Here is a 14823-nt window from a genome sequence, read left to right on the forward strand (position 1 = left end):
AGTACTTAGCCCAATGCCTGGCGCTCCATAAATGTTTAAAAAAACTTTTAATCAAATAATTTCGACTGCCTTTCTCTGTGTGTGTGTCCAGACCATATACAGGAATGTCCTGGATGACATCTATGAATATCCAGTACTTGAGAAGGAGCTGAAAGAGTTACAGAGGATCCTTGGGATGCACCGACGTCAGTAAGTGGCCTCCGACTTTCCATTTTTACGTCCATTTTTAAATTAGTCTCAATAGACCAAGCTGGGAAATCGGGGGTTTTAAAAGGTGACAGAGGACCTAAAATCAGTCACTCTGATCCCTGAATTCCATGGGTGCCCCCGGCTTTCTGGGGTCCCGTAGCCATAATGACCCCTGTTGTCTCTTGGAATAAAGAAAAATCGAATCTGTCTAGTTTCCTGTCAAAACAGAAGTAGCAGCTGATTTAGACAAAACCAATGCTCTCCTAAACCAATCAACAAACACAAAACCAGAAGGTTTGCCTGTTTGTGGTGAGCAGACCTCTGATTTCATCCCGGAGGGAGAGACTCCCTCCGCTGGAGCAGGTGTGTAATTCATCGTCTTAGACAGATGCTTAGAGGTGACGAGTCACAAAACTTCTATGTGGAAGAGATACTTCTTCAGCCCTGGTTGTTCTGATTCCAAGGCTGACCCTTGGCTACTTCCCTAGATGTTTTTCTTTATTAAAATGAGAGTAAAGTGCTTTTTGGGGGTAAATTTAATCTAAAATTAATTTTGGTTTTGATGTGATTCAGAGATATCACTGTGGAATGAGGGAAAGGAGTTACTTCAGGATATACGTGGATTTTTTTTAAAAGATGATTTATAAATAGGTCACTGATTCTTCAAGACCCAAACTTATGGGGCCTCTAGAGACTTTATATTCAATTTAGAAAGATTTGGAAATTTAGATTTAGAATTTTCAATTTAGAAAGATTCATTTGGCAAAAATGCCCCTCATGCCTAGGTGTTCACGATTAAATAATTTGAACACCCCCCATCCCCACCCTGGTCAGCTTGGTAAATAAACAACCAATCATCATTAGATTTTCTGATACCATTATAACCCACGTGGGGATGGGGGTTGAGGCAGGGGGAATCCTGCTTTAAAATGCCGAAAGTGGGAATTCCCCTGCTGGAGCTGTGAAGACCACATCAAACTTAGATGCCCCTTAAAAAAAAAAAAAAAAGTCAGGGTAGACTCCTTGCCAGAAGGGGCTGCCTCATCTTTGTCCCAGCGCCTAGCCCACCCCCTGTCTAGCATAATAAAGCTTGTTGATTGATTGAACTGAGTCTTGCTTGACCAGCAATTTAGATCCCAGTTTAAAGCATCATTTAATTTCAATGAGATCCATCGTGGTCCAGATGAAAAGGCTACGGTGATTTCATCTGGTCAGTTCCCCGGGTCAGCGGCCCTTTCTGTTCCATTGCAGAGGCTCACTTCTCTCCCTGCCATATTCTCGGTGGGCATCCTTAGTCATTTGGAGCATGTCGGGGTCCACGGGGGCCCAAGAGTGAGCCTTGCTTCTGACAGCTTTCAGCTCCTCCTCACATGCGCTGTGTTGTTTCTAGGGTATCAAACTATCACGTAAACATGAGGAAATGGAAGGATTATGGGGCAAAATTGTTTTCTGTGTGAGCTTAATCCCAAATAATCCCTGCTTCAAATGCAGTCTGTTTTCTGGGCTTTGGGGCAGGGGGCCTGGGGCGGAGGTGGGAAGGGACAGTGGGAGAGTTATTACCAGAATTGCGAAGTTTTCATCCCTAGTGACTCCATTCTACATCTTATCACAATAGGGGGAAAGAGTACTTTAAAAATGTAAGGAAATGACCAAACAACCTGAGGAAATAGGCCTGAAATCTTAAAGGTAGAACAGCCACTATTAGGCCTAAAATCATTTTTAAAAATAAAAGCAATGATTAAATGCCATTCTAGTATCAAACATGAGTCGGCCTCAGTCACCGGGTTACCCACGGCACAGTGGAAGCAGGACCTTTGTTCCTGGCTCTGCCCTCATTCATGTCATCATACCCCACCTCAGTTTCCTCATCTGCAAAACGGGTTGGAATAGTGAACCTCCAGGGTCCCTTCTAACTTCGCAGCTGGGATTCTTTCATCTTCAGCGAGTTAGAAGTCAGCGAATGGGTTGGCTCACACACGTCCCCTGTGCTGCGGTCACAGAGGCAGGCACCTGTATCCCACAACAGGTCTGTGCCATTCTCACTTGAGGGCACGTCGGAGCGTGTGCCTGGCTCCTTGTGTCCAGCGTCTGCGCACACCAAGCAACGCAGACGACTGATTTCACGAGCTGGGTGGTGCCAACAAGTAACGAGCGCTTTGCTGGAGTGCAGTCCAGCGCGGACCGGGGGGGTCCGGCCCGGATTATCCACATCCCCGACTTCTGCTCTAAGGGGAGGGTCTAAAGGTGATGGCAGGGGCTCCCGGGGTCCTAGATCCGGTGCTGGAAGGAACTCGAGAGGTCCCCAAGCCCAACCCACCCATGTTACAGATGAGGAAACCGAGGGGAAAGTCGTGTGACCCGGCCAAAGTCACGCTGATAGGTTGTGACGGAGTAGGATTTGAACCTCGGTCCCGCTCGGACCCTGACTCCACTGTTGCGCACTGAGCCTCTTTCTTCCTGTTCTCAGTGGGAGGACAGAACTGACTGCCCAGTGTGCTGGGATGGGCTGGCATCTCTCAGCGCCAGCAGCCTGACACGGCGGGGGGTGGGATCGGGAGGGGGAGGGCGACCTCTGCCTCTGTTTCCGAACCGAGTCTGACCTTGTGCCTCCTCTTTTCAGCACTGTGGATGAATACTCTCCGCACAGAAAGGTAAGGGGCCGCTTCCTACATCAGAACTAGGAGGGTGCCCCTTAGGAGGCCCCCCCCTCTGGCCCTCCCTGGCACGCCTTCACAATTGAAAGGAAGCCTGCCCAGGGCATGACAGGACCACACTGGGGCTGCCGCAGGACTGCAGCCCCCCGCTCTCCTTTGCTCGCGTGCCAGGGCAAATCAGATGGAATCCCCATGAGCTCCACTCAGAGGGACTCTGGCCTGCTCTGGCTCTGTCTGAGTCAATGTGGGGGTGGAGTCTGACGCGCCCCCGGGCCCCTGGCCTCTCTAGAGATGAGTTGATCCGGCCTCTGGGCAAACCCACCCGGAGGGCAGCTTAACTCAAGGTTAGGAAGGAATCGTTGGATCAAGAAAGATGCTGGTGGGGTTCAGTTTGGTTGATTTTGAGGAAGGAGAGCGTCAGCCAATACATGAGGAATGCCTGCCAGCTGGCATAGATCCCTGTCTAGATGGGGGAGGGCAGAAAAAGATGCCTCCTTAACAGCTCGGTCCTAAATTTGCCCAAACTGAATCTGAAGGATGGGGGCGGGGGAGCTGGAGTGATAGAGTAGAAGGGGCCCTGCCTCTGGAGCAAGAGGGCCTGGATTCAAATCCCACCTCCGTTGCTTGCACAAGTCACTTCTCCTCCTGACTCAGTTTCCTCATCTCTAAAATGAAGAGTGGGATTAGATAATAATAATAATAACAATGATGATAATAATAGCTGGCATTTACATTTAAGGTTTGCAAAGCACTATACATACGTTAGCGCTTTTTTCCTTACAACATCCCTATGATGCAGGTGTTATAATTATCATCCCCAAGTGACAGATGAGGAAACTAAGGCTGAGACGGGTTAAATGACTTGCCCAGGGTTACCCAGCTAGTAAATGTCTGAGACAGAATTTGTACTCAGGTCTTCCTGATTCCAAGTCCCATGCACTGTCCACTGCCCAATGCAGCTGCCCAGAAGGAATTTCTCTACAGCCCCAGAGCTAGGGTCCTATGATGATGAAATAGCCCCAGTTGCCTTCTTGGAAATTTGGGGATTGGAAAATCGTGATGTCACAGTGGCCGGATGAGCCTTTGGGCTGAGGCCGAGGTAGAGAGCCCTTCAGGATATACTGGTGGATCTTTCTAGAGAAGGTTGGGGTCTGCCAGTCCCAGAGACTGCCCAGAGATGAAGCTGGGGCCCCAGTGCTCCGCCAGCCCCAACCAGCTGCTAGGCTCAGACTCTCCACCTCTGTGCTCACTGAGACAACACCCTGCTCTGAGATTAGATGGGTGGGTTTCCTATTGCAAAGGAAAGACTTGGCCGCTGGTCTTCTTGGAACGAGCTGTGCTTTTCCAAAGGACCGGGAACACTCCTTCACTGTCCTTTCCTCCTCTTCTGCAGAATAAAGCCCTTTTCCACCAATTTAGTCTTAAGGAGAATTGGCTCCAGCACCGAGGAACTGTGGGTGAAACAGAGGAAAGTGAGTAAGGGTGGGGAGAATGGGTCTGAGGGGGAGGTGGGGGGGCAGAGGGGGGGCAGAGGGGGTGGGGCGAGAGGATGGAAGGTGACCAGAACCAGCCAGCGCCTCCAAGTGCTGACAGTGAAGGCTTTGATTTCAACTCTGACCTCAATCAACTTCTTCATTTAGACATTTATCTCCTCCATGGGCTAGAGAGAAGCAAGGGCTTCTGGGAAAGTTCGGGCTTGTTTCCCTCTCTTTAGAAAGCTTCAATTCTCTAAGGTCCAGCAAGACCTTCCCAAGTTCTAAAGCCACCTCTGGCGATAGGAAGTATAGCAATCATGTTTGCAAAGCCCTTTAGAATTCACAAAGTGTTTTTGCCTTGTGAGGCAAGGATATCCACACACACACACATATATGTTTGTGTATATCCATCTATCTATCTATACACATACATATATGCATAGTATACGTATATATGTGTGTGTGTGTATATATACATACATAACCCCTCCCTCTCCGTCTCTGCCTGCCTTCTCCTCATCCCACCTCCTCTCCCTCTCACCCTGTCTACACTTATCTAAACCTCTTCTTCTTGGTGTCTTTCCTAACACCTGTTGTCCAACAATTGGTACAATGCCACAGACCAGAGCAGAGGCCAGCGGGCGTCTCGCCTTCCCCGGCCCGGCTTCCAATGCCTCCCAATGCAGACTACAATTCACTTATGAATTACAAAACACATATATGTGTTTTCCCATTTGACAGATCAGGAAACTGAGGTTCAGAGAGATTAAGTGATATTCCCAGGGTAGTATAAGTAGGAAGTGTCAGCCAGAACTTGAACCGAGGCTGGTGGTCTTTCTACCATAATCAAGCAATCAACAAGCATTAATTAAGCACTTGCTGTGTGCCACACATTGTGCCAAGTGATGGTGATACAAAGACAAAAGAGAAATGCCCCCATCCCATAAGGAGCTCTAAGAAAAACAACTGGGAAACATGAAATCGCCAACATTTACATAGCGTTGATGGCATGCCGGGCATTGCGCTAAGTCTTTTAGAATTATTATCTCCTTTGATCCTTACCACCACCCTGGATGGTGAGTACTTTTATTATCCCCTTTTACAGATGAGGAAACTGAGGCAAACAAGGTTAAGTGACTTGCCCAGAGTCATACAACTAGTAAGTGTCTGAGGCTGGATTTGAACCCGGGACTTCCTGACTCCAGGCCCAGCGCTCTGTCCGCTAGACTTGAATCCATCAGCCCAGGAGCCAGCCCCTGTTAGGTATCAGGCTCTGTGGCAGACCTTGGGATTACAAAGACAGGAGGGAAATCATTCCTGCCCTCAAGGAAGGAGTTTACATTCCAACAGGAAGACATGCACGTGCATGAATATAGACACAAGATGCTAAAAATAAATACCGGGTAATTCAGGGATCTTTGGTCCTGGAAGCTGAGAGGGCTTCAGGGAGGAGGCGGTACCTGAGCTGAGCACCAGAAGAAACAGGGTCCTCGAAGTCATGAAAGGAGTCAGACAAGAAAATCCTGGAATTAGGATAATTCTGGGGAAGGCCCAAGAGGGCAAATTTTCTGGGTGTGGCACCTCAGGGACAGCGCCAAGGGCCCTTTAGTGCCCAAGCATTATTTGTAAATGATCAAAGTGTCCCCCTCCTTCCAAATGAAATTGTGGACTCATCAGTAGGGGACAGAGGCAGGAGAGAAACTATGCCTTTTGGGGTCTTGATGATATGGATAATATTTTTTAAATTTCATTGCTTTACTTTTTATAATTAAAACCTGAAAGCAGCTGCTTTCCTGCTATTGAGACAAAGGCCAAAGCCAAGGAGACCTGAATCCAGCCTCCCTCAGGGCTCCATCTTAGCCTCGGACAGACGAGTCCTGGCTGGGGGGTCCTGGGCAGACCCTAAGCTGCAGAGAAGATGCTGCTATCCATTGTGGGGGCTCTTTCTCTGGAGCGCCCTGTGGCTGTGCTTCACAGGCCAAACACCAATATTGACGATGACAGTCATACTAAGAGTGCAATAATCATCATAAACCTCAGAGTGACTCCTCCGGCCCTTCCTTCGGGCCGGGTCATCTCCTGCTGCCCCAGGCTCGCCCATCGCCTGCTGACCACATCCCCCTCCCCGCTCTGATACTTGCAAGGACACAGCCCTGGCCCTGATGTCTTACGCTCCAATTAGATCACTTTCGGGGTTGAATGTTTAGAGTGGTCTGATGTTTCCTGGCCCCTCAGCGCTTGTACTCACTAGCCTAGTTAATGAGGTGTAAACATATCTTGTATGCATTGATTTGTGGGCTTGCTGGAAAACTCCATTTTCAAGGAGGGGATTACTGCCTTTTTCCATCGGTGCATCAGCCCCAGTAAATCCCCTGACAAGCAGGGAAACAGACACTTGTCAAGTGGTGTTATGTTAGTGATGAGGCTGACCAGGCCAGGGATCTAGAGATGTCACCGTTCTCTCCGGCCCAGGGACCGAGTGCCAGCATCTGATCCCCTGCCCAGCGGGCTGGGCTTTTCTAGCCGAGGTCCTTTGGGCTTCAGGCTTATTAGGAAAGGGACATTCTGAGGATTAGACTTGGACATTCCGAGGATTAGACTTGGACATTCCGAGAATTAGACGTTCTCTTTTTTGTTTCTTGATTCTTTGAGGTGGGTAGGACCACCTTCTGCCTCGGGAAGGCCAGAAGCAGTCCCAGGTCCCTTTGGACGGACCTCTAGTGGCCACACCTGAACAGGATCCCCTCTGGGTGATCTGGGAACAGCGTCCTCAGCAAATGGTCATCCAGTCTCTGGTTTCTAGTGGTCTGTTGTGAGGGGGAGCCCACCTCCTTGTGAGGCAACTATGTCACTTAGGCTAGCTGTAAGGGTCAGGAAGTTTTTCCCATTGCTTGTTCTTCTGCCCTCTGGGGCTAAGCAGAGCCCCCTCCCTCCTCTCTCCCCTCCCATCTGTCTCTCCCATCTCTCCTGTCTCTCCCCTCCCTCTCCATCTCTGCCTGCCCTCTCCTCATCCCACCTCCTCCCCCTCTCACCCTGTCTACACTTATCTAAACCTCTTCTTCTTGGTGTCTTTCCTAACACCTGTTGTCCAACAATTGGTACAATGCCACAGACCAGAGCAGAGGCCAGCGGGCGTCTCGCCTTCCCCGGCCCGGCTTCCAATGCCTCCCAATGCAGACTACAATTCACTTAGTTCTTTGGGGTGTTCTGTGCCACACTGAGGGGTACTTCTGAGCTTGTGGTCCCCTCAGAAGGCCTGATTCTTTCACTGGCCAGGTGAGCAGCTGGCTCCCTTATCTCCTCCTGGGGGAGCAGTAAGGAGAAGACTTTCCTAGTGACTTTCCTCTGGCTGCAGCTGGCCTCACATTCTGACCTCCAGGAGGCCCGGCCTCTACCCCCAGGGTGTCAGATTTGCTTATTTTTCCCAATTATTGATGGGAACATTAAGCAGTCCAGGCCCCAGCACAGGCAGATGGGACCTTGCCTTAGATTATCTAGGGTTCAGCCAGTTTTCAGACAAATCACCGGCCTCACATCTGTTTGGGGGACACCGCTGGTTTCTAAGGCTCACCTGGGTATCTAGGAAGGATGCCACGTGGGAATCTTACTTGTTACTCTACTGGCTAAGCCATGAAGGGAATTTACAGAGACCCATTCACCTTGCTTGCCAAGGGGCCAGAGAAGGGATTATGTGGGTTGAGAAGGAGGCTGGGCTGGGCCGGCCAGTGACCTGTTTCATTCATCATTGTCTCAGTCAGAGAGCGGGTCCAATGGAGGGGGTCTGGTGGCCACAGATACTGAGGGCTTCATTAACTCTTAGGGTGGGATTGCCAGGCTTCTGTGCGCCTCCTGACCACGTAACCAGGACTTTCCAATGAAAGGACTGGAAAAGGAAAATAATTTCTGGAGTAGGCCTTTAAATCTGACTGCCTAGAAGTTAAAATTCATCAGCCCTCTAGACACACAGTGCTTTATTTCCCTATATCATGTGTATGGCAGGCAGAGTGGTACAGTGGACAGGGAGCTATACACCAGGGTTTAAGTGTTATAGCTGACCCTGGAGAAGACCCCTAACATCTCAGTGCCCCAGGCAGCCAAGGGAAGTTTCAGAACTGCTTTGGTGGAGTGAGTTTTCACACCTGGGAGTTCCCTGTGCCAATGAAGTCATAGTTCTGATCATTGTCCCCTTCTCTGGCTTTCATATCACTGTCCCACAACCAATCTTTCTGGGCCTCAGTTTCCTCAGCTGCAAAACAAGACAGTTGGGATAGGTAACCTCTAAAGTCCCTTCGCATATTCGTCCTCTAATTTTCTAATGCATTATCTCCCTCAGCATTTTGTCTAGTTAATAGATATTTCATCAGCAGAGAAATTCAGAGTGAATAAGCAGACATAGAGATCAGCACCTTCTCTCCAACTTGGAATCTTGGAGCTGCCCAGGGTCCAGAGAGTTTGAGTGACTTTTGGCTGGGGTCACACAGCTACCGTGCTACCTGAACCCAGAACTTCAAGATGCCAAGGCCATCTCTCTGCCCATACCCCATACTGCCTCTCACTCTTATGATCCATTATACCACCACAGTAATTACATTCCCTATGGGGCAAATGATGATAACTGACATTTTTGAGCTAGCCCTTTGAAGGATACAAAGCCCTTTACAAACATCTCACGCTGACCTGATGAGGCAGATGCTGCAGGCATCATGATGTCCATTTTACTGATGAGAATACTGAGGGGAGTTAAGTGATTTGCCTAGGGTCACATGGCTAGATAGCGGTGCCCAGGGCCAGCCTCTCATTCTCCTATGAAAAGCCACTGTTTTCTGTCTGTGCGTAGACACTTTACTCCATATAGGTGTTGGCCACAAGTCACACATGACCTGGTGTTTAGATCTGAACACATCATCTCACTCCCCAAATAAACAAAGATCTGTCAGTCTCTGTATATGACTTCCTGCACCCCCCCCCCATGTCAATCTCCCCTCTCCCTAAATCCCTGTGGCTTACAGGATCAAATCTACAATCCTATGTTGTTTGGCATTCAACCCTTCATCCTCCAGTCCTCTCCTACCAGTGGATAGAGCACCAGCCCTGGATTCAGAAGGACCTGAGTTCAAATCCCACCTCAGATACATAACACTTACTACTGTGTGACCCTGGGCAAGTCACTTAACCTCATTGCCTAGCCAAAAAAAAAAAGAAGAATATTGTCTCCCCTGTTAGACTGGGAGCTCCGGGAGGGCAGGGACTGTCTTTTGCCCTTCTTTGTTTCCCCAGTACTTAGCCCAGTGCTCCTGCACATAGTAGGCACTTAATACATGCTTGTTGACTGACTATACCCACGCTGAATATATATGTGTATATATAAACACATATAGATATACATGCATTTATATTATTTATGTTATATTTCTATGTTACAGGGAGACATGGTACGGCTCAGGGCCGTGGTTTTTGGAAACTCTTGCCTGGTGCATGCTTGTCTGGGGCTTACTCACACCTTCTCCTGTTCACAGTCTTCTGCCATGTGTACATAACGGAGCACTCCTATATCAGCGTCAAGGCCGGGGTTTCCAGCACGGCTCAGGAGATCCTCAAGATTGTGGCCGGAAAGCTCCAGCACGCTCCGGATGACCTGGCCCTGGTGGCTGTCACCTTCTCAGGGGGTAAATCATTTCCTGTGCTTGAATCCTTATCGTCTCCTGCGGTCTCTCCTGCAGTAAGACGGTGGGGGACATTCTGTCGAGCGAGTGTTGGGCTGGTCCCCTCCGGGTCCCCAGCTGGATGACCATGGGAACAATGAAAGGCTGCTGCCACCCCTTGTTGCCATGGCAACAGTTAGTTCTTGGGTCCTGCTCGATGCTGAATTTTCTCCCCAAGAATGGAATACCCGGGGAAGGCACTCCAGGGTTTTGAAGTAGAGTACAAAGCTCTTCATATTTTAGACCTTAGATAAGCGCCTATATTTTCATATTTAAATTAACCTAGGAAACCACTGAAGGGTGACATTGCTTGAGGGAGGGAGGGAGAGAGAGAGAAAGAGAAACGGGGAGAGGAGACAGAGGGAGGGAGGAGGAGAGAGACAAAGAGAGAGAGAGGTGCCGCCCAATGGTTAGGAACTTTTTTTATGAAATGAAAGAAAAAAACATGGCAAACACAGGTAATAAGCATCTACGAACCATGTTGCCTCCTACGGACAATGTGAGTTGAGACGGGGCCCTGGTCCTTTCTTCTGTGGATATTTATGTAGCACCACAGAATGGCTCATTGTCTCTCTTGGATAAAATCTGTCAGATTACAAGCTGATTCTATTGATCTTGGTGACCCTCCTGGGCCTCTCCGTTTTCCCCCATGCCTGCCACAGCCCAGGGTCTCTGGCCTGCTGTTTTGCTTACAACCCTTTTTAATAGCTCATTACTCCTGGAGAGCACAAAGGATGTGCTTTAACTCTGGGAGATGCAAGAACTGACAGTGGCTGTGAGGTTATTGAAGAGGGATGAGGGCGAAAAACCCAGTCCCTAGATGGCATTGCTGTTTGCCCATTGTCATCATCCCTCTGGGGGGAGAAGGCCTCCCTGTGGATGGGAGCTTCAAAGAATTCTCAGACAGCCTAGTGAGTTTCTATTGTTTCACTGCTTAGAGGCAAATGAGTGGAGGATACAAACCAATCAAATTGCATATGCAAATTGATGCATCTAATCTTGCCCCAGCTGAGGTCAGTTGAAATTCCTGCTTTGGAAGCCTCAGTTGGCTTCCTCTCCCCACCTCACACAAGACTCAGGTTTTACCCCCATCGCCTTAAAAATGGTAGCTGGGATTTAAGTGGCTGTATTGTTTCCATTTTTATAATAGATTTCAGGCACATTTGTCATAAAGGCAAGTGTATCTCTCCAACCAGACACGTGTTAACTTCATTTTAAGTGCCTAGCGAAATTAGATGACAAATTTAAATGTGAAGTCATTCTTTACCCATCAAGGGAACAGGTCTTGTTAGAAAAGGTGATGATCACGGCAGCCCCATTTGCTTGGCTTCACGCTTTCTAGAAAGTCTCCTGAGAGGCCAGCCACTGAGGTGCTCTGAGCTTTGGGAGGCAGGTTCTCCAGCAGCAGAGAGGCCTCTGTGAATTTAGCAATTAATAAGTAGCTCTTTTATTGCCCACTATCTATATGATGCTGTGAAATGCCACTTTCATCCTCCATTAGATTAGACTCATCAGTGGTTTATAGATTTCTAATATGCATAGACACATTATGGACCATCCCTAGAAGCATCCCAAACATTGTGAGAGGTATAGTAATTGAAAATCTATTAGTGGTGCTGCCTATTAAAAATCTATTTTGCATGTAGCTCGTCCTTTTATAAGTAATGTGTCTTAATACACAAATCCAGTATTTAATGTGACCTTGATTTTAAGTGCATCATCTTAATTTCCTTTAGGGCAGTGGGGGCGTCTTCAGAATGGAGAACTGTATTTTCTCATCCCTGCCCTCCTTTCTGTCCCTTTCACTCCATTCCTTTTACTTTTTTGTCTTCTTACCCTTTCTTCCTCCCCCCATTTTATCCCCTTCCCCTCCTCTCCTTTACCCCTTCTTCTCCCCACCTCTCCTCTTTTTCCTGTCTCTCTCATTTGCCTTCCCTTTCTTTTCTCTTCTCTCTTCATTCCTTCCTCAATGTTTTTTTCCTCCCTTTTTCTTCTCTCCCTTTCCTCATCCCCTTTTTTTTACTCTCTGCACCCATTCTCCTCCCCTCCCCTCTCTTTCTCCCTTTCTCCCTTCACCCTCCCTTCTTCTCCCTCTCCGCTTTTCTATGTCTCCTTCCTCTCTCCTCCTCATCCTCGCTCTCTTGTAAGAGTGACTGGCACTGAGGCAGACAAAGGAGTCAGTCACTTTTACTCTCTTGGCCCCTTGTGTGGGCTGAATCCTGCCCTGGGGCATGACTCTCTCTGTCTCTCTCTCTCTCTCTCTCTCTGTCTCTCTCTGTCTCTCTCTCTCTCTCTCTCTCTCTCTCTCTCGCCACTCCCTTGGTCCCCTCCCCTCTGGGGAAGGGGTCCCTTTGGAATTAGTTGGTGGGTAATGGTGGATGCCTGTCCCAGTGCCAGATACTTACCTTCCCTCATTCAGAGAAACCCTTTAGATGTATTCTTTCTGCCCTGGGAAGTTGTTAAAATAAACCAGTAATTTTCTCCTTGGACTCTGAGCCCCCAGCCAGAAATCAAATTCTGGAAGATGTATCAGTTTTCAGTTTCTCTCTCCTCCTAGGTCTTTTCCATCCTCTCCCTCAAGGCCACTTTCTAGCAACAGTTTAGTGATTCCGTTGATTAATAGCTGAGCCACATTTGCTGACTTAAGAAACAAAGTGAAAATTTAAACACACAAAAGTAAACACCTCCTAAGCCCTAAGGGAAGCATCTGGTTTAAAGTGAGAGAGACAGAAACAGAGAGAGATAGGGGAAGAGGAAGAGGAAGAGGAGGAGCAGGGGAGAGGTTCACAGCTCAGTCTCCAGCCTGAATGGATTTTAGCAGAGCAGGTCCTAGCCTATGAATGTGTCATAGCAGCAAATATTTATATAGCACGTACTATGTGCCAGGCACTGTGTGCTAAGCATTTTACAATTATCATTTCATTTGATCTTCACAACAACCCTGGGAGGTAGGTGCTGTTAATATTCCCATTTTAGAGGCAAACAGAGGTTAAGTGACTTACCAGGGTCACACAAGTAGTAAGTTTCTGAGGCAGAATTTGAACTTTGGTCTTCATTTTCCTTTCAACCACTTATATACTGGTTGTTTTTTTGTTTTTTTTTACATGAGGCAATTATGATTAAGTGACTTGCCCAGAGGTCACACAGCTAGTGAGTGTTCTGTATCTGAGGCCATATTTGAACTCGGGTCCTCCTGACTCCAGGGCCAGTGCTCTATCCACTGTGCAACCTAGCTGCCCCTATGTACTGTTTGAATAACTATTTTTGCTGCTTAAAATAAAATTTTCTAGTGTAAATGTAGGTATTGGGTGTACAAAGTCCTACTTTTCCTACAGGAACAATAGAACAATTTTCAGAGATTCCCGTGGCTTTCCCTTCCCTCTGACTCCTTTCCCTGGCTTTTACTCACCGTTTTTTGACCTGGAATCTCTCTCATGAGAGATGTCTCTCACGAATGTCTCACCCGGAATCTGGGCACATTATCATAGCATTCTCCAAGGATCAGGTTCAGTTACCTTAGTCATCTATAACACAATCACTAACTTGTACATGGTGAGGGGAAGGGGGCCTCTGTACCCCTCAGTGAGGAGAAGAGCTGTCACAAACCCCTTAGTAGGAGAGGTATGGAGCAAACCCCCAGAAATGAGTGTACAAATCAGTAGTCTCCTTAGAATGGAGATGCACAGAGTTTTGGCCATTTGGGTGGTTTGTTTTTGGCCAGGAGGAGGTTGGTGATGAGGGCTGGCAGTCTGGACTTACGGAGCTTCCCACACCAAAGAAGCCCAGATTTCTAGGGCACTCGGAAGGTTAAGTGACCTGCCTGTGGTCACACACACGGTCATTCACGAACAAGCATTCATTAAGCACTTACTGTATGACAGGACTCAAACCCAGATGTTCCTAATTCCAAGACCAGGTTCGTGTGCCCTAGGCCTACCTGCCTTTCACTTAGCTGAGCCTTAATGCTTGTTGAATTGAAGTGAGCAGAGCAGAGTTATAATGTGATTGTCATACCATGTTTCCGGCTCGAGACAGACTTATTTTTAAAGGCATTTCTCTGTGAGATGCTGCTATTTATGCGTCATCTCTGCCAGTGTTGTTCATCTCCTCACAATCCTGTTTCTTTTTATTTTCTTAAAGAAAAGCATGAACTTCAACCAAATGACTTAGCCATCTCAAAATCACTTGAGCTATCAGGCCGGATCTACGTCTACCGGAAGGATCTGTCAGAGACTTTGGTAAGAATCATCAGAATTTTTGTCAAATAGAAAAGAAAGACTGAAAGGAAGGAAGGAAGGAAAATAGAAGGAAAAAAGGGAAGAAAGGGAGGGAGGGAGGGAAGGAAGGAAGGAAGTAAAGGAAGGAAGGGAAAGAAGGAAGCCTTCCTCCAAAGTACAAGGTAAAAAAAAATACAAAAAAAAAAACAAAGCACCCATAGTTCTGAAATGATTGATGATCAATCAACAAACATGCATTGAGGCACCAGCATGTGCTGGGTGCTAAGAAATGAAGCCCCAAATGAAGCAGGCCTTGTAAATATCAAAATAATAGAAATTGAGGAAAAGGCTCAAGTCTAAAGGTTCATTTCCCAGATAACCATTCCGGTTCCCATCTCAAAAGGAGACGTGATGATCTGAGAGGCGTCGACCCAATAGGGGCAGCACAGATGGAGTCTGAAGGAGGGCCCAAGAGGCCACGTACTCCCTTTTACGGATGGGGAGTCCGAGGCGCAAAAGGAAACCAGATTTGCCAAAGGTTGCCCGGGGAATAAGTGGCCGAGTTTGGACTTCAGCCCGGGTCTTC

The 14823-nt window shown here is 47.9% G+C and overlaps 1 protein-coding gene across 1 annotated transcript in view; it reads left to right on the plus strand.

The window, feature by feature from the left end:
- The window catches only part of LOC114050427 (rap guanine nucleotide exchange factor 5-like), a 235505-nt gene that overhangs the window by 190160 nt on the left and 30522 nt on the right, over nucleotides 1-14823 (plus strand). Inside the window, exons 14-18 of the mRNA XM_027872091.1 lie at nucleotides 92-189; nucleotides 2810-2840; nucleotides 4237-4315; nucleotides 9835-9984; nucleotides 14161-14258. Of these exons, the coding sequence (XP_027727892.1) occupies nucleotides 92-189; nucleotides 2810-2840; nucleotides 4237-4315; nucleotides 9835-9984; nucleotides 14161-14258 (456 nt within the window). The remainder of the gene's footprint in view (nucleotides 1-91; nucleotides 190-2809; nucleotides 2841-4236; nucleotides 4316-9834; nucleotides 9985-14160; nucleotides 14259-14823) is intronic.

This window comes from Vombatus ursinus, unplaced genomic scaffold (assembly GCF_900497805.2).
Source record: "Vombatus ursinus unplaced genomic scaffold, bare-nosed wombat genome assembly UNPS02014799.1, whole genome shotgun sequence".
Classification (NCBI taxonomy): domain Eukaryota; kingdom Metazoa; phylum Chordata; class Mammalia; order Diprotodontia; family Vombatidae; genus Vombatus; species Vombatus ursinus.